Source organism: Musa acuminata, chromosome BXJ3-6, assembly GCF_036884655.1.
Source record: "Musa acuminata AAA Group cultivar baxijiao chromosome BXJ3-6, Cavendish_Baxijiao_AAA, whole genome shotgun sequence".
Taxonomy (NCBI): Eukaryota; Viridiplantae; Streptophyta; class Magnoliopsida; order Zingiberales; family Musaceae; genus Musa; species Musa acuminata.
Window position 1 is genome coordinate 19,058,212 of NC_088354.1, and position 24,553 is coordinate 19,082,764.

Consider the following 24,553-nt stretch of genomic DNA (forward strand, 5'->3'; position numbering starts at 1 on the left):
TCGCAAGAAGATTGATGAGTTGAACTTGGTCTTTTTCTAGAAGAGCATACCTGACCTTAATGACCCTGTCAGGTCGGTTCTTATCGAGGGGGACTTCCAGCACTTGTTCGGTTGACTCGGGATGAGGAGGTGTTTTGGTTGTCTCGAGGATCCGCTAGCAGTAGCTCTGGCTTCAGTTTTTTGGGTAGCAAGACTACCGTCACGTAACATTGCCTTGATTCTCTAGGATTGCTCCTTACCTCCCCGATCATGGCTCAGGTCGGGAACTTCACCGCCTAATGGTAAGTGGATACAATCGCCCGGAGCCACCTATTGGGCTAGCTGAGAGATGAGGGGTGTAATGGTCAACATCATTCCTACCAATGCCTACATTTGATGGGTGAGACTAAGAAATGCCTCAGTAGGCACCATCAGTTGTCTCACTCTGACCTCAGGAGATGAGAATCTAGGGTCATTAAATAAGTGCCAATAACGCCTCGGGGGTTTGAGCAGAGGCATTCCCAGGAGAACAAGTAGCGGCCTATGAGGGAGAAAGCGGAGTGAGCAGCGGGTGCCACCTCAGTTTAAGCTGATGTTTTCATTTCAGTTTCATCTCGCCTGTAAACATAATTGAATAGCTTTTGGTCCAAAGTAATTCAAGCTAGCTTAATTTCAGATGTTGTCCTGTGTTTAAGCTGATTAGCTTGACAGACAGTAGAAGTTATTTTCACATTATAATGCCTAATAATCTGGTTTTTTTTGTGACAATTTTCTCCATTTTACGCCGCATGCTATCTATCAGCAACCTCTCACCCTTCCTGAGGAAGAATGACCAAATTCCAAGCTTGGACTGATGCAGCCAATGTTCTTTCAACTCCAGGTCATTACTGAGGATGTGAAAGCCAAGGCTGGAAATGAAATCAAGTGGATTGGCGTTCCTTTGTCATCCCCTAAACAAAGGCTTACCTGATGGCATTATCCTCCGACCGAACTCAACAGACTCTCGTGTTCTGTTGCACTCTCTCTGCTGTCTAATGTGGAGGCTTGGGAATAAGAACAATGTTGCTGTTCCCTCTTCTCAACAGTCAAATGAGAACAGGCTTTTGATCAAAAGCAAGGTTTTCATTGGCCAGTCCAAACAAATTAGTTGTCCTTGAGCTATCCACTTGAGCTAATCAATGGTGCTTGTGCTGTAAAAAGAAAATGGCCTTCGTAGGAGCCTTGCAAATAGCTTTTTCTTTCTATCAGAGTGCAAGTTTTCGTCTCATGATTGACTACTGGACACTGTAGCATGCTTTTATTGGATGTGGTTAACTTCTAATGTTCATGTAGTTAACCTTTCTACATAATCTATTCATTGAAGCAGATAAGAGAAACTGATGAGAATTTCCAAATTTTGGACGTTAATATAAGAAACTTTCTTAGACAAAAAAGAAGATAATAAATCTTAAGATGGTGTCAGAGATATCTATGTATAAAACCTGATGTACCATGAAAAAATAGAAGCCATGCATGCGAAAAGGTATCTTCAAGGGAAATGGAAGCGTTTCAAGTGCCACTTTCTCCAGTATTACTCCATCAATAAGCTAATTTAATCCATATGCAGTGGAAATTAACAGCATCTACGTGATGACCTTCCATTACATTGCGCAGCTCGAGTTCAGACGGTGGAGCCATGTATGTCCGTTGTTGCTTGCACTTTTGTCAGGATATATATGTATATACATACATATATATATACATATATATACATGTACATATATATATATATATATATACATACATATATACACATATATATACATACATATATACACATATATATATACATATATATATAGATGTACATATATATACATATATATATACATATACATATATATGTACATATATGCATATATATATACATATACATATATATGTACATATATGCATATATATATACATATACATATATATGTACATATATGCATATATATATATATATATATATATATATATATATATATATATATATATATATATATATATATATATATATATATATATATATATATATATATAAATATAAACATATATATATACATATATATATACATACATATATACACATATATATACATATAAATATATACATATATATATATATACATATATATATATATACATATATATATATATATACATATATGTATATATATACATATATGTATATATACATATATATATATATACATATATATATATATATATATATATATATATATATAAACCCTAATCTCCCGTAGTTGTGTCCATCTGCATGCTAACTAGTGGAGAAGACTTAGGGTTTTGGGGGAGTTGACAGTCTCGAGCTTGCCCGAAGTCATGGGGTACTGTGCTGGGAGAGGCAGCGAGTTCATGTGCCTGCAGTTTGGACACGAAGGAGATGACCTGAACAGCATGACAAGGAGATGGCAGTTTATGCACACCACTGCAACCATGTTTCCGGTAAGGGTGTATTTCTTTGCTTCTTCGTCTGGATTTGTGGAGTTAGCCTTCTCATCTGAGGTTGGCAAGGATGAGATGTTGAGCTCCAGGTCAAGCTTTTGCTCCTTTGGCTTCGTCCAGCTCCTTCTCAATGTCTTCCTGTTCAAGTAATACATCCTTCCAGACTGCAACACATTGCAACATCATAAGAAAGAAGACAATTAATGTGCCAAAATCTCATGATATGAGTTATAATAGATAACCAAAGATTAGTGTCAGAGAGATGGGAGAGATGATCACTCGAAGATCTAGGCATTGCTCCCAATCCAGTGGCAAGGGATCATTGAGCTGGAGATCAATACTAGTCTGAATCATCACAGGATCAGACCAAGTTTGCTTCCTCTTCCTCCGCGAATTCGCATCCGACTCTGAAGATGAGCTGTTTGTTCTCCCACATAAGAGTGACAGGGAACCACCCAGCGAAAGCTCCGGGTTGTTCACAGCTCTCAACTCGAGCACCTTCCTCTCCTTCTCTCCACCAAAAGGAATCTCTTTCTTGGCCATCGGGATCTCCTTTATCATTCTTTGCTACTCGGATAGTGGACCTTGTATGTACAATGAGGGAAAGAAGGAAGAAGGCTGCTTCTATATATGGAGAAGAGTAGAGGAGAGAGAGGGGGGGGGGAGGGGGGAGAACTGAGGAAGAGGATGTTGGAGTATGGTTTTGGTGGATGGAGTACATGCAGGAGGGGTTATGATACTTAAGAGGGTTCTTAAAGAGGCTTCATCCGACCCTATTGAAAGGATCACGTACAGGCCAAGCATTTAAAGTAAACAAGTAGAGATCTTAAATGGCCTCAAATGCCACCATTTGGAACCTCTCCCTACATGACTGAGTGTTTCAGCAATTTATCCAATTAGAAGGAGCAAAAAACTGTCTTAAGTTTTTTATTTTTTAATGTCTCTTTCAATCCTTAGTAACGTGTCATTATTTTTTAATCCTTTTTTTAATTTTAATTATCTTCTTCTTGTTCGCAACGATAGCTATTCAACTAATTTTTTTCAACATTTAACCTTTTTATTAACTCCATCCTTTTGGAATCTGGTACGATGTTGAAGTCGACGATGATGAGTGAGTGAAACTAACCATTAATTAATATACATTATGTTAGACATCGATTAAACCCCAAAACTTTAACTCGTTAAATTGCAGGCCAAACCCAATAATATATATATATATATATATATATATATATATATATATATATATATATATATATATATATATATATATATATGGCATTTATGTCGGCGGGGAGCTTTGAGTAATCGATTTAAGAAAACAAAGCCTTGAAACAACTTCACCATGCACATTGGAGCTCCATCTAATTATGGAGACCAACTAGTATAGATAGTTGCAACTAAGTCATAGATTGCGTTACAGGGTTGCAAAAAATGTGCTATATCTGTTTGTCATGATCACGAGCTAAACATTAGAAGCTTGACACTAAGAAAAACATTATGATAAGCCATGGAGGCTACAGAGCATCCTTTCCTCGTTTTCGTATTGATCATCTCTCATATACCATCCGCATACATGCATGTAAGACCAGCATTAAACTCCCACGAAGTAATATATATATATATATATATATATATATGAACTGCTCCTCGTGGGTGAGCATTCATTCATGGCCGTGCCCAACCCTTATTCTGATACAGAAGCGAAGAAGACGTACGTCACAGCGAGAGAGAGAGAGAGAGAGAGCAATAAATATCTGCAAGCTCACCGCCATCATCATCACCATGAAGCAAAATAGGCAAAGGCACGAGAGAAGGAACACAGAGGAAGTGTTGCAGCTTCCACATATCACAATTCGCCAGGTGCACAACCCTCAGTAAGTACTTAGGGTGTTCATCTTTGGTAGCTGGAGCATGAACACCTATTCAATGTTGTGATGTTACATCTCTCCCAGGTTTAAATGCCACAGCACAGACCTTGGCTGATGAATGATCCCAAATTGACCCCATCACTCTGTGCATAGATCTGATCTATACATTAAATGAAGTGCACTCTTTTGTGCAGATGCATGTTTGTTCTCCTTAAAAACAGCTAATAAGAGAAGCACTTCCGAAAATGTTGGATATCTATTTTCACTAATTATAGGGATGAAATTGTAGAAGAATACCAATTAAACTTGGAACTTTCTTTTTGTTGTTTGGTTAAGTTTTTTGTGTTGATGATTTGATCGGAATGTTTTGAGTTTGATGTTTATCTTTTGTCTTTTAAATCTTCTACATTTCAGTGCTCAATTGACTATATCATTAGAGTTGCATTTAAACAGCAATTTTTTCAGATTAAGATTTTATTTTATATACTTTGGCGTTATTCGTTTTGTGTGTTTTATTTCTAATACTGCACTCCTTCGTTGTCCAACTATTGTTAGCTCAAACTCAAATTCATCTAAGAAGTTCGGCAAGAAGGATATATCAGTAGGATTCAGTAAGAGGAAAAACAAGTTAGGGATAATATTTTTCCTCATCCATTTTTTTTAGAAATATAAATACAGTGTCTTCGTTTAGACATCTGATTGGTTAGTTTATTATTATACAAATGATGTGTCTCAGGTTTAAATATTTTTAATTACTAATTTGATCATGAGAATCATTAATTATTAACTACTATTAATATAATTATTTTTTTCTTAAAAGATAAATCATGAATGCGGACTTTGATCTCGGGATCTTATTGACAAAATCTTTATTAACTAAATTAGCAATTCGAAATTTATCGAAGGAGGTCTCATACTTTCAATATTTGTTAGATGAGTCTAGTATATTATCATATGATCCAATGATGTTTTAAACCTTTGATCCTTGATAAACAAATATGGTACATTGCGAATAAACTAATATTTAATATGTAAAACAATATATGAAATATGGTTTCAGAAACCTTTGTTAAGTAAGGTTTCAAATTCTAAACCTTTGTTAAGTGAATTTAATATAAATATATTAAATAAGATTTTGAACCTTAGGTTGTGATGACTATCACTAACTAATATTTTATAGGTAATGTAATATAAAGAAGACAACTATTGTGATGAAGAACAATATCTTGATGCACAAGACATGGAGATGTCTTCATAACTAGTACTAAAATAACACCATCAAACAAGATGTGCATTGAAGACCAACTCAATCCACTCCTGCAAGCATTTAAATTCCATTGTTTGATTGATCAACAAGCTCCACAAATAGGAGAAGTCAAGCTTTTCATGTGTCTGACACTCTCTCCTTGAATGCAGCATTGATTCTTGCCCTATCTGTATAAGAATTAATCACCAGCGTCACTGCTTCAAAGATTTATGCTTCCTCTCTGCAGCAACTTCTCCAATTAAAGATGGCAGTAATTGGCCAACACGTTTAGCTGCTTGCTCAGCCTCCTGTCCTTGGATCCATTAAGTACCCCCCAACAGGCTTTCATGCCACCATCTACTGCAAGATTTAGAGAGCGCCATCAGAATGCATGAACCCCAATCTCCAAAAAAATTTCCATGTCAGAAATGGGAAGGAATGAGGTTGTTAAGTTGCATTGTGATGTGAGATTGTCCAGTTTGTATTGAAGCAGTTTAAACAGCTCTGCAGATGCATATTGATTGAGCCTTTCTGCACATCTGCAGCACAAACTCCTTGCTGGATGCTGGAGATGGTGAATGGTTCTGATCCTTGGAGCAAGTGTTTGGCCAATCTGTTGGAAATAAAACTCGTATATATATATATATATATGTATATATATATATATATATATATATATATATATATATATATATATATATATATATATATGTATGTATGTATATATATATATATGTATATATATATATATGTATATATATATATGTATATATATATATATATATATATATATATATGTATATATATATATGTATATATATATATGTATATATATATATATATATATATAAATATATGTATGTATGTATGTATGTATGTATGTATGTATGTATAACCAGATTTTTTTTTCTATTTTCAATCTATTTTAGGTTTTTTTTTCTGAAAGTAAGCACACTCCAACATATTAACACTCGGATGCACCGGTAGAATAGTGATTGAAGTGGTAATCGATATACAAAAATACAAACCTTACAAGAAGGAAAGATAAAATTATATCTTAGACAAGGGTTCATACCTCGAGATTTTTTTTTTTTATCTTCCCTCTAATTTTTGATAATATATTATTTTTTAGATTTATTAATCGGAATAATTGGTTTGACAAGCATGCAGCAAAATAATCCTAACAAAACACCACATGAACTGATGCACAAAATAATTTCCAAGACAAGGAACCAGATATGTATAAATATATGAGAATGCCCATTGCATATACAATAGCCATGAAATAGAAGCAACACTAGCTGCCTACATCCTTCTGCACTTCCAAGCTCCATACTGAATCGAAACCTTTTAACATTAAGCAAGGCTTACATACTGAATGAATGAGAATTCGGCTTCTATTTGGGAATTCCATCTTAACTAGCAAGCTTGAAAGCATCAATGAAAAGCCCATATGTGAATCCCATCTTGAAATTGTTTAGTAGCGCAATAGGAAAGGTTACTTTGGGCCGACTGTAGTAAAATCTGGTCACATACTCAGTAAGAAGAACACATACCACTGCAGCAATTACATCATTCACACCCAAAGCACCAAATGACAGAGAAATTGTTTGTGCAACATAAAAGCCACCCAACAATGAGATACCACCAAAAAGTGCTCTGCGAGGACGGCTTCTGAAGTAATTCCTTGAGGCATCTGGGATGAGGCGAATGATGTCAATTAGTCTTCGTGGGCCCTCATTTTCCTGTACTGCTCGAATACTTCGGTATCTGGGTGAATACTTCTGTGTCATTTTGTATCTCTGAAGGTAGAACTTTTTTTGTGAACCAAAGCCAAGGTTGGGCACTTGGACAACAGCTCCACCGCATGCCATTTTTTACACTATGGATCAAGAGAAAACAAGCAACTTAAACGCTAAAGATACGCACTAGAGCATGCAAAACTCACTAGCTATATGTGAAGCAGCACTAATAAGATTATTATGGAAGAGTGTCCTGAGTTCCTAACAATATAAAAGATGAAACATTTTCCCTGTCCTTAAACAACTTCCTCTATACATCCACTTGAAATATATGTTCAAATATTCCAGTTGCTTCATGGGCAGATCACTAATGTGGAGAAAAAAAACTAATCAAGTCCTAGAAGAACATCATCTATGGAACCCATGAAAGGAGTAGCAGCATGGAAGCTTTTTGTACGATAATTATACATATTGTACTCGCACATATTTGATACGCCCTGAAGCCTTATACCAATCCAAAAATATTTGATACGCCCTGAAGCCACCGGCCCACAAGGACCAGTCTCCTTAATCTCCCTTTTCTGCTATATATGATGTCCAAATCTGTCTGTTACAAAGTAATTTGAGTTCCAACAAAACTCAACATTTTAAATCACATTCATTGTGCTACTGACAGAATTGGGAACAATTTTGAGGCTATAATAAAATAACTATAAATTGTATGAATTATTGTAGATAACTTTTTCGTTATCATGAATGTGTGTTATGAGGAATGTCAACCCATTTAGTCATCATCGTACCCATGAATACATTGGATAATTAGCTAGGGCATTATAACTTATAGAGGACATGGATTTGGACCTTTGTCCTCAAAGAGAGGGAAGAAACTAGAATCTTGTACCATTTCACTTCCAATTTGTACATTGTAGACATAGTGGCATGATAAATGTTGATGCCTCCAACAAGTACAAGCCTGAATTATCAATTAGAGAACTAAAATACTAATAAAGATAAATTTATGGTATAGAAATTAAAATGCTAACCAAGTACAAGCCTTAGGATTCATATATATGGCAGTTGTGAAAGATAAGTTAATCTTGTTACTGTACCTCTCAAACTAAAATAAAATAAATTTCCTAACTGTATACGATCGCTTATACTGGGACTGCATGATATTAATTAGGCTTAAAATATAACTCTTTTGTCCAATTAAATTATAGACTAAATTAGTAACGAAAATCAGACAGAAATAAAAAAATAGAAAAGCCTACTACAAGAAGTTGATGAGGAAGTATAAACCCTCTTGGTTCTTAACTTGGCTAAAGAAGTCTCGAGAAAGGACTTCTCCAATTCAATTCGCTAGAATTGAGTTGTTCACTTTATATATATCTGATTCGACAGCAATTTATCCAGAAGTCTACGTACTTTGGCCCCCAACACGATGCAAAATTATTAGAACTATATTAGCTATTGACTGGACCTCAGTTCCAATTCAAAGTCAGTGATGGAGCCAATAAAAAGGAAATAAAAAATATTAAGATATGAAGCACCAAAATTGCTGAAGAACAAAAATTCAATTTTTCTATGATCTATTACTCATTCATCATGAATACCTAAATTAACAAATCCAGTAACATGATCCAAGATATTGACTAGATTTATGGTCCAAAAACCATCCAAATAAGATGAAATATTCTAAAACATGATTCTTGACAATATTAATACAAATATTAATAAATTTAATATGCAAATTATATGATTTAAGATAAATTTCTGCAGATTATTTTTCTATTTTTTCCACATCCTCCATTTTGTTCCGAGAGGATGCACCATGAAAAATTTATAAAAATAATGTAACTTTACTTCTAGGAACTTTAGCCCACGAGATCATGCTGAGATTGTCAATATGTCATCCGAGTGTTCCACCATCACTTTTTAATATGCAACATCGAGGTCTGTATAAATGAAACTTGAGCATTAAAAGTTCCCCTCAAGAATGTATGACAAGTGCAAAATCATATATGCCATGTCCCAAAAAATTATGAAGTAAATATGCCCCAAATTACATATCAACTGATTTGGGCAACACACAATAATACATTAAGTCTACTGATTAACCTTCATCAATGGTCGCTAGTAGCTCAAGCAACATGTATGTACATACATACATACATGAGCTACTAGCGACCATTGATGGAGGTTAATCAGTAGATAATGTAAATGCGTCCGTTTAGTAAAAGGAGATGGCTTTTTAGTCAACTACCAACGGCAGATTATCCATTGCGCTTTAATTTTTCACAGCAAATTGACCAAAATAAGATCATCCGACAAAAGAACTGAATTTTAAAACGATTGAAATTTCAATACATAATAATGGTGGTAACCTAAACAAGAAGCTTATTAGATTTGCTAACCCTGATCGACGACTCGTAGGCAAAGAGGGCAGCGACTGGCCCGCGGTAAGAGGCAGGACTTGACCGTGGAGCCGCGGGGGTGGCACTGAAGCGAGTGGGTTAGCGCCGGCGACGGCGGCTGAAGGCTGGGTGGACAACGTGAGACTTGGGAACGCGACGGTGGCTTTTGTCCCCTGTTTCTTTATCGATCTGCGTCAACTGACCATAATGCCCTCGTCCTTGGCCACAAGATGAACCGAACCGGTTCTTATGGGCCAATGGAAAGCCTTGTTTAGTCCCCAGGCGGGACCCGGTCATTGGTTGTAGGCCGTTGGACCAAAGCCAATATTGGCCCGGCCCGACATAGGAGGAAGCGACACTCTCTGTTGCTCGACTCGTGTGTCGTTTCCCGTACATCCGTTTCTCGTTCTCTATGGAGTCTCGACCTCCGCTCCCCGTTTGTTGTCCCCAAGTGTCGCCATTTCTATCCGTTTCTCTTTCTTGCATCGACTCGAGATTTGTTAATCGAAGGAACGGAATTGGTTGGGTGTTTGGTCGACGACGAGGTAAGCATGGATAATCTCATCAATGCTTTCAGTATCCCTGTCGGTCCAACGTTTAATTCTTCCCTTGGATCTGTTCTTAGGTTTAGCTTGATCTGCGCCAATATTTTTTTCACTTTGATATATAGAATCATATTCGAATCGAAAATTCGGGCTTTCTGATTGCCATGTATGAATTAGTTGAGAAAAGTACATTTGCTAGCGGTAATTCCTGGTTTTCCTTCTTTTTTATGATTGATTTTTACCCGGGACACAGATGCTTGATGTGTGATCAAGACATGATATGAGTGGTTCCATCGCTTCCTCTGGTTGTCCAGAGTATTGCATGTGGGCATCGTCAGCTGTGGTAAGGAGGCAGCTTTTCTTGATAAGGTCTTTGGGTGGATACTGTTGTCGGATACATTCACATAGAATGCGAGGGATACAAGGCGCTAATGTCGAGGCATCAGAGGCTGATGCTGAGAGCATTATTCGGAGGGTAACACCAGCGCTAGACCCCATTCGTTATAAAGGCCAAGCAGGTGAACATTTTCATGCTTGTAAAATTGGTAGCAATTTAGTTTTGTCATTGTGTTGGTGGTAGTTAACTTTACCATTATGCATCTATGAGGTTATTTACATTTTCCATCACTGTAGCATATTAGAGTTCTTATAAAAAAAGGTTATATTTTCACTGTTAATTGAGAGAGAAGGAGAACATAGGTTATTCTGCATCACATTAACAAGAAAAGTCATCTCATGAGCTACCAAAGGAAGGTATGTGGAAAAAAAACCTGAAGTTTGTTAAAAAGTAATGTCTAGTCAACTTGTGGTGATTCAGAATTAAGTTTCCATCTGTGTTGTATTGTAGAAGGTTCTTAAGTCTTATTGGGGATAGAAGAAATGGATAAGTGAATGATGACTATTATCAGCCCTGAAGATCAAATCAAATTGAAGTTATGAATATTATCATCTTTATAGTTGCTTCCAAAACCTCTTCTTCAACCTCTCTTCCTTTTTATTATTTCTCTCTTGATTCTCTCCTGATTTCTCTCCTTATTCATTGAGCTTGTTCACAAACTAAGAATTTCAATCTAGAATTTACCTATACATACTGAAACCCCTGCAGCTGCTGCTTGTTTACTCTTTTAAAGTTATTGACCTTGCTACATATGTCATGCTGATATAACTTTTAATGCCTAAAAATTAAAAATGAATGAAAAATACCCAGTTATGCAAAACAGGAGTTTTTTTGAAAATGTTTCATATACTTATATCTTTTCAACTATAACTTCATAGCATAACTGTTTTCTACCTCACACTTCCTAAATTCAAAAGAAGTCATTTCTTCCCATTACTTGATGCAAAAGCTGACATGGCATCCTACAATCTGTAAAAGAAACCATGAATTCCCTCATCGTTTGGTTAACCTGATTGATCAATAGTCATGCCTTGTTGACAATTTTTAGCCTGTACAGCAATTCCTGACTCCAAGTTTGGTTTCTTTAAATCCAGCTTGTTAAGGATGATATCAAGAAAATTATGCTAGAGCATGAATGAATCAAATAAAGCTTGATACCTTTGGATTAACAAACTTTATAATCTAGCAACTAGATAGTGTGCTGGTTTCTCGTGAACATGAATAGCTTATGTCCTTGTAGTTTGATAGCTTTGCCTTCATTTCAGTGTTACTGTATCGAAACTAAGTTCATATTAAATGGATCTCAAGTTACTTGCAATTTTTTTTAATAAATCATTTGTTTTGCACAAATTGAAGATAAGATTTGACTTCCAATTGATTCGCTTTGAGGATTAATCCTGAATATTATGTTATATTCTCATTTAGATTCGCATAAATTCAAAGACGTATCCTTGAAGCAACTATTCTTTTTTGTAGTATAACAAAATATTTTGCTGAAATTTGGATTTTTTTTTTTTTTTGGCAAAATCTTGCTGAACTCAACTCATTGACAAAAACTACCATGACCTTCTTGTACTTTGAGTGCGATGAGATCAATGTCATTGTCAAAGAGTTATTTTCACCCTAACCATCTTTTCTTCTTTTTTTCCAGGAAAGATTGCAGTAATTGGTGGATGTCGTGAGTACACAGGGGCTCCATATTTTGCTGCTATATCAGCTCTAAAACTCGTGAGTACCATCACTCTCATATAGTCAGTTCATATATTAAGTATGTCGAACTTTGTTCCGTGTTCATTGTTGCTTCTAATTTCATATAGCATCATAAATATAAATTGGTTGGCATGTACCATGCAGGGGGCAGACTTATCACATGTTTTTTGTACAAAAGATGCAGCAACAGTGATAAAGAGCTATAGCCCGGAGTTGATTGTGCATCCAGTTTTAGAAGAATCTTACAGTGTAAGGTAATCCTTTCTTAGGAAAGTCTCTTTGGGGGCCTTGTACAACAAGGGTTGATATACACTTTGGTTTCTTAGGGACGACGAGAGAGACTCTGTTTCTGCTAAGGTTCTTTCTGAAGTTGGAAAGTGGATGGAAAGATTTGACTGTATTGTTGTTGGTCCGGGACTAGGAAGAGATCAATTTCTTATGGTATGCTGCTAGCTTGAGAAGTTATTCTCACAACCATTGACTTTTATGAGGTTGTCCTATTTCTATCTTTGTGATTTGTTTTCCCATATCATTTCTCCAATTCTTGCCTTCGCCATCTAGTTTCAAAAAAGTGTTGTATGTTTATTACAACACACCTTTCTTAAAATTAAATTACATGAAGAAAGTATGGGTGCGGAATGGGTTCACTAAGGTACCTTCTTCTGAGAAACCTACTGTACGTGAAGATTATAGGAAACAGTGGAAATTAGAAAGGTAATATTAGCTCAGGAAATACTATTTCTGCTGCTAAATCTGAGGTGCTCCTAAAACCACATGAAAGTTGAATCTACTATTCAGACATCTGTTTGATCCATTGCAACAGTTAATCTATTTTAAACTCTTTTTATATGTTAATCCATTGCAACAGTTAATCCATTGCAATCAATATGACCTTATTGTGAATTGACACCCTTTGTCCAGATTCCCTGTCATTCACAAGGCATGGATGAATTCTCATGATAGGAACATATTTCATTCAGTGACAATCATTATGTGATTAAGCGATGGCTACAACTTGGTGCAGTGCAATATTGTATGATTTTTCTGACTATTTCACACTATCAAGGGGGACCAACATTTTGCTAGCTGCAGTATACATGGGAATTTAGTGTGTGTGTATATAGCAGAACTTTCTAAAGCTCTTTCGATAATCTATCCTCTTTCTAATGACAATTGGAAATGATTTGTTGGGAAAACATCAAGAGTTAGAATGACTCAATAACAAAGAGAAAATCTGCATCCTTAGTGGAATGTGGTTTGATGAATATGCATATCCTATTATAAATCCAAATGTTGAGAACAGATTCAACAAACCATGTAATCTTCCCATGGTCAAAATAAAGCTTGTACGGTATGCCAGGGTTGCGTGAGTGACATCATGAGGCATGCAAGGCAATCAAGCATTCCAATAGTCATTGATGGGGTATGTGTTTTCTGCATTATAAAACATGCATCTTATCTCAATTGTTATTCTCTAAATCAGAAGCACATGGATTAATTCATAAGAGATAACGTTGATATGATTTGCAGGATGGTCTCTTTCTTGTCACTAACAACCTTGACTTAGTTCGTGGAAACCCATTAGCTGTCCTAACACCAAATATCAATGAGTATAAACGCCTTGTCGAGAAGGCTTTGGATTGTGAAGTTAATGATGAAGATGGTACCAACCAATTACAATTGCTTGCCAGGCGGTAATCATCTTTTGAATTTCTCTTTTCTGTTTCTCTTGTGATTCACAAGAAGGCTAAACATAGCCTTTTGTCCTCTCAGGATTGATGGTGTTACTATTCTTCGTAAAGGGAAGTCAGATTTTATTAGTGATGGTGAAGCAGGTCTTAGCTAAATGCAGTACATATTACTATCTTTTTTGAATTTTAGGTATCATAGTCATTATATAATTAGCTGTAGTTCTTTCTGATGGTTTATGTCTTACAGTCACAAGTGTGAGCACATTTGGCTCACCTCGACGTTGTGGTGGTCAAGGTGACATCCTTTCTGGCAGGTTTGTTGTGATTTAGGATGTCAGATAAGCTTTGTAGTATTTTGCCAATCACGTTTTTGCATTTAAATCTGTTGCATTTCTTCAAGTTATACAACCCTAGGCCATTTGTTTCTGTAAGGTTTAATTTTTTTCTTTTCTTTGAAAAAAACTAAAATGCATTTACCGCAGTGATGAATTTACCTTGAAAACAGATTATATGAAAGGGTTGTTGATAAGTGAGACTAAATGGCCTTATCAGTTGTAAAGTAGCATTTCTTTGCCAGCAGATATAAGCATGTAACTACATGCAACTTTAAGATCTTGACTCTAGAAAACATATTATACTCTAGTTTTGATGTTTCTAAATTCTGGTACACAGTCAAGTGCTCCCAATTTGATAGACACATTTGAGCACATTACAGACCCAGTGTGTATTGGTATATATATAAGTCGTATAGAGTGTACATAATCTATGTGCTATGTTTCACGGCTGCAACACTGTTTTGCAAACTAAAGCTTTCACTTTTGCATAATTTTCATGTGATACTAGTGTTGCAGTATTTTCATCATGGGCACGCCGGCATTTATTGTCTACAAAAGAAGCCACTGGAAAGAGGTTTGACAGTCTGACTATATACATTTTGTTGGATGAGATCATTATTCTTTTAATAAAATTCACTTCTAACTGTTTTGAAAATTTCAAGTTTGTCAAATCCAATGGTCCTCGGGTGCATTGCTGGTTCTGCACTGCTTAGAAGAGCTGCTGCTCTTGCGTTCCAAAACAAGAAACGAGCAACACTTACTACAGATATTATTGAGTACTTGGGGAAGAGGTACCGCTGTCACTTACAAAGTAGTTTTACCAAGAAAAAGTGTTTGAAATTTCAGCTTTACTAACTTCTTTTTCGCAGTTTGGAAGACATATGCCCTGCTGAATAATGCTGCATCCTCAAGATCCTGGATATCTTGGAAGAACTAATCACTCCTCATGGCATAATATGTGAAGATGTGCTTTCACTTCTTGTATGGTACATTTGAGTTCAAATATCTGCAGTAATAATTTTCAGTTCAGTAAGCAAACATTGACGACGATATAAGTCTGTGTATGCTGATAATGTGAATGCTGTGCTACAAAAATGTAATCTTGTGCGGTACTTCAACACTTATGTCATTTATCATCAAAGAGGCAGATGTACCAAATAATGACCAAACTCTTCTCCTTGCTTGATACCGAAAAGTGAAAAACAATGCGATGGTGGTTTGGTATCCGATAATATTATCAGCATTGGTTATGCTCATTCAATTCGATTTGATTTGTGTGGTCTATGCTCTTCATATGCTAAGCGGTGTTTTTTGTTTTTATTGTATGCAAGCATTGTTACGGGATGCCGTTGGAGATCTCATTTGTGCATCCTGTTCTCCATTTATACCCAAATCTGCTGATCCGGGTGGTGTTGTGGAATCTATTATGTCATGGAAGTACAGCAGCAGATTATGGTAAAGGAAACATTTCAAGCAACAATGCTACCTAAAACTTAGGTTTGGATCATGTTTGTATTTTTATTATGTAGTTGGATGAAAAAGCTCAGTGAATGTATAGTTGTGAAAAACTTTGATCGTTGGATAAAAATAGATGAATATTATTTTTTTAAATATGTTTTGAGGTAGTGTTGTTTAGTAAAATTATATCACAAAAATTAATTCAATATTGTGATAAATTTATTCTTCTAATATTTTTAATATATTTTTTTATTTAAATAAATAAAATAAATAATAAATAAATAAATGTAATTTGATAAAAAAAAATTGTATGGTTCAAATATATAATAAATAAAAATATAAGCATATAAAAAAATATATTTTTTTTTTAAAATAAATAAAAATTCATCTTATAGAGATTATAAATCTTACTAAATTATTTTGACAATATTATAATTTTAAATAAAATCATAAGATACTTTCAAATAAAAAAAAAAAAAAAACTAACATCCTACAAATGTTGAAATGCTAATAATACTAGTATTTAGTATTTGAGTAGTTTCAGATTAAAAAAAACAAAAAAACAAAATACTAATTTATATTTGAGCAATATTGGGCCCCAATACATATTTTAAATGTATTTTGAAGCTCACCCTCGGTTTGCTATTGGGTGAAGGTATAGGTGCTATTGTAATCTTCGACAATAGTGTTGTTATTCTAAGTAGGTAATGAAAAGTACATTTAAAAGCACAACATGCCAAGCTGAAGCCTTCTTAGACTAGTAGGCTAGCTATTACGAAAACAATTGCCACCACAGCCACGCCGCCGACGATAACGAAGAAGGTTCCCGCTGTCCCCACAAACTGCAACGATCGAGAGGAATGTTTAACGAAACAATTTATGGAGGCAGGCGGAACATGCCTCCATAAATGCCACGATAGGCCTCAGGATATATCTCCGAGTTCACTGCCCATGGAATAGGACTCGTTCCTGAAGAGAAGAAACCAATGGAAAATAGCAATCCATCCTAAGCCGGTGCCACAAGGGACATGAAGGGATTGCAGCCAAGATGACTGCAAAAAGAATAATACCCTGGAGAGTCTGAGAAGTGAAACAACGATCGATGCCTGTCAAACTGGTGAGTGCTAATCGGCGCCTGCCACAGAAACCAGCCATCTGGACTATCTATCGTAGGGCTGCAATACATAGCTGTATTTTTATTCCGGTGAACTGCTGGAAAGCCTGCCCGCGCATAAGAAGATTAAAGATGTGCACATCTTAGGCGTGTAAATGGTCCCAATGCAAATATAAACTGCACTTTTAAGAGAGTCAAACTTACCATTACTAAGTTATACAAATATAACGTGTCTAGAGGGGACAGATTGACATCGAATTTGGTCTGTAAAGTGTCCGATTGAGTTTAAATGTTAAAAAGCTCAAAGCTATGTCGAAAGGTATGAAGTCCAACTATCAGAGAGAGAGAGAGAGAGAGCAATTAAAAGTCTGTAATAAACCAGGTAGCTCATGCAAGTTGGTATTCAGACAATACAGATTATTTGGAGTTCAAAAGAAAAAGACCGACTTAGATATTCTGCAATATTGTGGGAGGGAGATAAATTAACAACAATAAGTGATGTAATTGAATAAATTGAGCAAATGGATGAAGATCGATTGTGGCTCACTTATAGCGGCATATCTATTTGATTCGGTGATAATATTTTATTTGTAGCTTATTAATTGATGTCTTTCTTCGAACGTATGACAAGGAGGAAGTCATGATGATAATATTCAATTTGAAGTATTTATCATGAGTTTTATCTATAGAGTTTGAGTTCTTATCGATTACATGTTCAATGACATTATTATCAATTTTAGCTTAAATTTTATTTATCAACAAATGTTTCATTGTTTCTATTCATCGTGAGTGAGTAGTTAATTGATTCATGGAATATGCTATCTTATTTATAAATTAATAGTATTTCTAGTTATTATATTTAGGATGACAAGAAGATCTATCTTTCATTTAGACATCTTAGAGGCGTAATTAAGAAATTCTACCATCCTAATATCGAAGGCTGCTACTAAGTCCAACGCATCAATTGTTTCGAGTATTATTATGTACACTAATTTTTAGGTAATATCCTATTACTATTAGTAAGGTTATTATATATTTTTAATATTATTTAATTAATTTGATTACTATATTTTAATGCAAGAGTATTATCAGTAAGTAGGGACTTGGATATTCAACCTAAGCTATAAAATTAATTATGATGGACTAATCAATTTGATGTTTGTGCCCCTTAACACACATTATCACTGGCACCTTGAATTGTCAAGAAATACTAGACTGTATTCAAGAAAGCGGTAAGTGAACTTTTCATGTGTCCTAAGTGAAATTATAATATTTCAAAAAATACATCGCAACACATTACTAATAGAAGAAAATTATCATAGATATAACTACTAATCAACTAAGATGTCTCAACAAGTATGTCGCCACACATTATTCATTTGTCGAATGAAAAATAAAAGAGATGAAATGTCTCAAGTAATATGCATCGTGAGTCTTCATGGGTTTTGTTTAAAATGTAGTTGTATGTTTCATATCACTTGCATGCTCTCTGGCTTTGTTTGACGGTAATAATTATGGTGTTATTTTTTGTTATGAAGTTCATTGATGCACTGATCTATGGTCTATCTTTAGATATGCGACAAGCAAAACATGTATCGGTATCGACTGGACATTGTACAATCAATTATTGATTATGAGTGCAGCAAACACCTATTTCTCTCGTCCTTATCCAAACTATTGGCATAAAAAAAATCAATGTTAATATTGTCCAAAAAAAGAAAAATATTGATATGGTTAAACTGTCAGTGATATAGTTGTCTTTTGTGTTTTTGACGTGATATAGTGTTTATTGTATTTTTGTTAATATTTATTTTAAACAGTAAAATTTTATAGTGTTTTTCTGTATTTTATATAGTGTTTTCTTTCTTGAATGGTTATTTTACACAGTAAGATTTTACACTGGTTTAGTAATGTGATACAATAATGTTTTTGTTAAATATCTGTTTTACGCAAAACAGTGTTTTAGTAATGTGATATAGTGTTTTATTAAAATTTCTATTTTGCACAGTAAGGTTTCATAGTATTTTAGTATATGTGATATAATATTTTATTCAATGTCTATTATACACAATAAAGTTTTACAGTATTTTGTTAAATGTCCATTCAACACAATAAGATTTTATAGTATACAGTGTTTTGTTAAATATCTATTTTATACAGTAAAGTTTTACAATATTTTAGTAATGTGATATAGTTAGTGTTTTGTTAAATGTCTATTCTACAAAGTAAAAGTTTGGTATAAATGATACAGTATTTTTGTTCAATGTCCATTATATACAGTAAAATTTTATAGTGATTTGTTAAATGTCTGTTTTACACAATAAGGTTTTACAGTGAGTGTTTTAGAAATGTCATATAGTGTTTTGTTAAATATCTCTTTTTGCACACTTAAGGTTTTACAGTACTTTAGTAATATGATAATAGTGTTTTATTAAATGTGTGTTTCACAGTAAGTAAGGTTTTACAATGTTTTATAGTATATGTAATATAGTGTTTTGTTAAATGTCAATCACATTAAAATACTACAATACAACTCAAAAATGCTAGTATTTTAGTAAATCAACACTGATGTCTAAAAATTTGCATACGACAATTGCTTAAGTTGGCGGCAATCTACACGAACAACCATTGCGGCCTAGAATCATCCTAAGCCTTTCTTCTTCTTCGTCTTCATGTCAAATCTAATTTTGTTTGCTTCATGTCGGAAATATATTTTTCACATATTTTTTCTCGTATGTGTTTGTCGAAAAAAAAATCATAAAACAAATATGGATTCAAACTTTTTATAGCTAATGATCGCATAAAACAAATATGGAGCATGGGGTTCCAAATAGCTAAAATCAACCACACAAATATGTTTTATTATCAATGTTCACTATAACTGTGAGAATGTCTAGACTTCAAATTTATATGAGGTAAAACTCCAAAAAAAACCTACTCTTTTCTTTTGATTTCTTTATATGCTTCTCAAAATAACTCGAACTATTTTTACGATTTTTTTTCTTGTCATCTCTGTTAAAAAATATATATTTGTCATAGATCTTGCATTAATCCTAAGACTCCTAATATAACCTCCAAATGTCCAGAAAGCTCATAAAAAATACTATATATATATATATATATATATATATATATATATATATATATATATAATAATATTATCAATAATTCTTATATTCGTTACACTAAATTCTATGTACACAGTTGTACTATGACATCATTTGCATCATGTATTCCAAGAAAAATAATAAACATATTTCGTTATAGTATTTTTATGAAGTATTTATAGTGTTTTGATTCGAATTTCTTAAACACAATAAAATTCATATAAAAATATTATGCAAGTAATATTTTTTTGTAATTTGTACATTCATTACATTGCATTCCATACACACAATTGTACTAGGATATTATTTGCATCATGCATTAAAAAAATGATAAAAAATATTTTGTTATAGTGTTTAAAGTATTTTTATTTCTAAAACACTATAAGGATCACATAATAGGACATCATTTGCATCCTAGATTCTAACAATGTGATTCAAGTATATGGTTATAATGTTTTTATAAAGCATTTAAAAGTATTTTGATTTGTTTTTATAAAAACACTATAACACAAATATAAAAAAAACACTGTAAAAATTTTACTTCTGTTCATGATAACATGTAAACAATTACAGTTCATGAGTGTCTACACTTACTTTCATTCCAGTTCATGCATTAAGAAGTTATGATTAGTGTATTCTACTGTTGTTGATTATATAAAATATGCTTCCAAAATAAATGAATGATTTAGCCTTTATAGAATCTTTTTAAAATTAAACTTTATCGAATTCTTCTTTTGTTCAGAAAAATTGCAAACTAAACACAAAAACACTGTAAAAACTTGAAAGTCATTAGACATACACAATTTTTAACGATCTTTTAAAAAAAAGGAGATAACTTGATGAAAAAGCTAAAGTAGAATGAATATTACTTGCATCTGTAACAATAAAAGTCTCTTAAATTGGAGGGTTTAAAAACCCACAAAACTATGAACACATGTGAAAAACACTTTCAAATAATAAAATTTCCAAACAAGAGAGGAGTGCAAGAGTTTCTTTGGTTGATGATCTTTTTTTTATAAAGTAAAAGATGGAAAAGAAGAAAGTTGAATCCTAAATAGTTTTTGAGGCTAAACCTGATAATAGAGAGATTTCCTTAACCATATGAACTGATATCGTTTTATCAAAACCATTGACATTGGACCAAATCCACCGATCCATTCATATGAACTGATCGACGGTCCTTCGATCGGTTCCCAAAATCGATGGGAAACATTTGCTGTAGCTTTTTGAATGGTAATTCTAGTATTTTCGAAAAGGAGGTCATGGATCAGGAATAACAAAAATGGGAGTACCGGGAAATACACAAAAAATAAATATTTTCCTGATCAATCATCATCAATATATATATATATATATAGTCAATCCAAGGTTTTTGGAATGGTTTAACAAAATTAAAAGTGTTTTTGACCTCTCCTGCTAAAATCGATCAGTAGATATGTGTTGGTATAAGTTCATATACACATCATAAGTGGATTTGACCTCCCCATATGTGATAACCATCAAGCTTAGTAGCTTTCTTCTCATCACAAATTATGCAATATGGTGAAAGATGTGAAAACAACGTTGGCACATAAAAGTGCACTTTCAAACTCTCGGGCAAATGATATGATGAGCGATTGCATCACGGGATTCATCATCAGCACGAAATACGAGTATTAATTCTTTATCCCTTCTACAAGTGGGGGGTTAGTTTGACTAATCTAAATATGTTCCACATATAACGTACGTCAGATTCTACAAGAAGGTCAACCATCATCATCCACCATCTTGTTAGGTGGTCTTCTCCAATGTTCTTGTGGACTAATTTTCCAAGCTTTCAACTACTCTCCCTCAAATCGAATTCACATCTCTTCTCATGTCACCCATCTCTGGGGTGAGATGGGTTTATTATGTCTTGATGTGATCATGGAGTTTGACTGACCTACTCATTGGTTTCTACATATCTATCCTTTCAGAGTTCCTAAATGGCATATTTTACATTTGAAGTTTGATTTAATATATATATATACATATATCCCACCCTTTAACATCTATTCAAGAAAACTCCATCCTTGTTAACTTAAAAGATTGGGATTCGTCACAATGATATTCGTAAGAATGTACATGAAATACTTAAATTTAGAGGATAAATACAGAAATCTTGGATACAAGTTTTTCTTCCTAATAAAACATAAAATAATGGACCACGTATATAGATACAATTGAAAATTATTTATTTTTGCATTTACTTTCCCTGTATTTTTCATGTAAAGTTTGCATTGGGATGCTCATATATATACAATATAAACATTATTCTAACTAATGTTCTAACATCATTTTAGTTAATTATGTTGTCACCAACTCCTTGATGTGTTGGATGACAACATAGTTTGACAAATTCTTCTGATTTAGTTCCTCCGATTATTCCTGCCAGTTTTGAATAATGGAAGAGCTGAGCATTACAATTTGTAGTGATTTTGACATAAAGCTGTTCAAAGTCAAACAACTCCACCTGTTGTTCTCTTTGGAAGTAGATGATCGAAACATGTCACTTTGGTGGCGTTGTTTGACTCATTAATCTCGAGTTTCTCATCATTTAAATATTCTCCTTGTTTAATTAAAACTCACTTTATAATGTTTGAATTGTTTGAGAACTTTGGATTTTGAATTTGGGATACGCCATGAGTCAATTATTGCTAATGTTGTCATATGAATATTTCTTTCTTGTTATAAATAAAAAATACATTTAAGTTCATTGCAATTCAAAAATACATTAGTGATTTTGACCTAACGTTGTCCAAAGTCAAACAACTTCACTATATATATATATATATACACACACACACACACAAAAAAAAAAAACTCAAACTATCTTCCAAATATTTTAGTGTTTTGGTTTGCTATGATGGTTTTGGCCTTTTATAGTGTTTTGACTGTAAAAATACTGTAAAACCTTTTTGAAAATATTGTATATAATATAAATAGATTTATAACCTTAACTAGACTAACTACAAATTTAAAAAATATGATATTGTAATAGTCCATGAGCAATGAAAATAAAAAAAAAACAATATGATATCACTTACAATTCTTTAATAATGTTTATAGTATTTTCAATACATCAATAAAATATTATAAATATTATTAGAAAAATATTATAAACTAGCCAAATGAAAACAATGTAATAGTTAAAAAAAAAAGAGCAAAAATATTGATGAGAAAACTTTTAAGGGTTATTTTGAGAAAAACATAAAATATGATTATTTTCTTAAGAAATCGGTAAAATATGAGTGTATATATATATGTATATGTATATATATGTACATGTATATATATATATATATATATATGTATATATATGTATGTATATATAAAACATAGGCTAAAAATTGATGAATTTATTTTAATGTTCTTAATCTAATCATAACCTTTGTAGGTCGAAGAAATGACTCAAGGCTTGTTTTTTCCCAATGGTTGGTGTGGACTTTTGGAATTTGAGAGAATGTCTACTATGGAGACTTTCTTAGCCAAAATCTATTGCAATCTTTAGGGCGAAGGAATGTCCTAAGATTTATGGGATTGGGTGTTGACTATGGAACCATTAGTGGATGCGTGGAAGAGAACATTTTGACCAGCGTGGGGAAAAATTGTATCCGAGAGTAATTTGTCCTCATCACAACGTGTTCAATTTGATCACATGAAATGACTATTATGCCCTATGTTTGGAAGAATGTATCAATTAAATTGTATTTGGAATATATTTATATTTTTAATATGTATTTAGAGAAAAAGATTTGAATAAGTGTGTAATTATCGATATCTTGAGTATTTTAAATATACATTGATGTAATTATTGTTTAGTTAAATTATATTTCAAAACTTCATTGAACAATATATGATAAATTTATTCTTCTGATAATTTTAATATTTATTCAAAAATAAATAAATATTTTTATTTAAATTAATAAGTAAATAAATAAAGTACATAATTGAATGAATGAATGTATATTATCTTACAAAAAAATTTAAATTACCTAGATATATAATAAATAAATAAATAATATAATCATATAAATAAATATAAAATAATTTTGAAAAATAAATAAAAAAAATTTAACTTTTAAAAAATATAGATGATATTGGTTTCTTACTATAATATCATGTTGATAACTTTGTGATTCAAGATGACATCATAAGGTACTTTAAGAATTTGATATTCCCAGCACTTAATATTTACAATATAACATTAAAATCAATTATAATTTTAAATATTAAATATTAATTTTTATTTAACATATATATTAAATTTATAATACATATTTCAAATATGTTCTCAAAAGCTATCTATTAGGGACATCAATCAATCCATTATTCTTCTATCCTTCAACTATCCATGTTTTGTTTATGGCAGGCATTACTTGGAAAGAAAAAAAGAATATTGTTCACAAAGCTATTGATCCCAATTAGAATCATCG

General features: G+C 33.1%; 3 protein-coding genes across 4 annotated transcripts; 1 reads left to right on the plus strand and 2 right to left on the minus strand.

Moving 5' to 3' along the window:
• Nucleotides 1-2,288: 2,288 nt before the first annotated feature.
• Nucleotides 2,289-3,029, minus strand: LOC135641004 (protein CURLY FLAG LEAF 1-like). The gene is made up of 2 exons (XM_065155939.1): nucleotides 2,749-3,029; nucleotides 2,289-2,633 (listed from the first exon to the last, which is right to left on the minus strand). Exons 1-2 carry the CDS (start codon nucleotides 3,010-3,012, stop codon nucleotides 2,289-2,291), a joined length of 609 nt encoding a protein of 202 aa, XP_065012011.1. The 5' UTR covers nucleotides 3,013-3,029.
• A 3,763-nt stretch (nucleotides 3,030-6,792) lies between these two features.
• LOC103988677 (uncharacterized protein ycf20) lies at nucleotides 6,793-9,882 on the minus strand. Its single transcript, XM_009407284.3, has 2 exons — nucleotides 9,743-9,882; nucleotides 6,793-7,468 (listed from the first exon to the last, which is right to left on the minus strand). The coding sequence occupies exon 2, from the start codon at nucleotides 7,458-7,460 to the stop codon at nucleotides 7,002-7,004; it is 459 nt and encodes a 152-aa protein (XP_009405559.1). The 5' UTR covers nucleotides 7,461-7,468; nucleotides 9,743-9,882; the 3' UTR covers nucleotides 6,793-7,001.
• A 246-nt stretch (nucleotides 9,883-10,128) lies between these two features.
• Nucleotides 10,129-15,681, plus strand: LOC135639401 (ATP-dependent (S)-NAD(P)H-hydrate dehydratase-like). 2 transcript variants are annotated; one of them, XR_010496919.1, is made up of 12 exons: nucleotides 10,129-10,287; nucleotides 10,541-10,805; nucleotides 12,336-12,412; nucleotides 12,539-12,648; nucleotides 12,721-12,835; nucleotides 13,755-13,817; nucleotides 13,925-14,088; nucleotides 14,168-14,229; nucleotides 14,333-14,399; nucleotides 14,937-14,994; nucleotides 15,083-15,211; nucleotides 15,290-15,681. XR_010496919.1 is itself a non-coding variant. In XM_065153142.1 (12 exons), exons 2-12 carry the CDS (start codon nucleotides 10,568-10,570, stop codon nucleotides 15,315-15,317), a joined length of 1,119 nt encoding a protein of 372 aa, XP_065009214.1. In that variant the 5' UTR covers nucleotides 10,129-10,287; nucleotides 10,541-10,567; the 3' UTR covers nucleotides 15,318-15,681. The 2 variants fall into 2 exon arrangements, 1 of the variants encoding a protein (XP_065009214.1); XM_065153142.1 differs by having other exon boundaries at nucleotides 14,929-14,994.
• The last annotated feature ends 8,872 nt before the right edge of the window (nucleotides 15,682-24,553 follow it).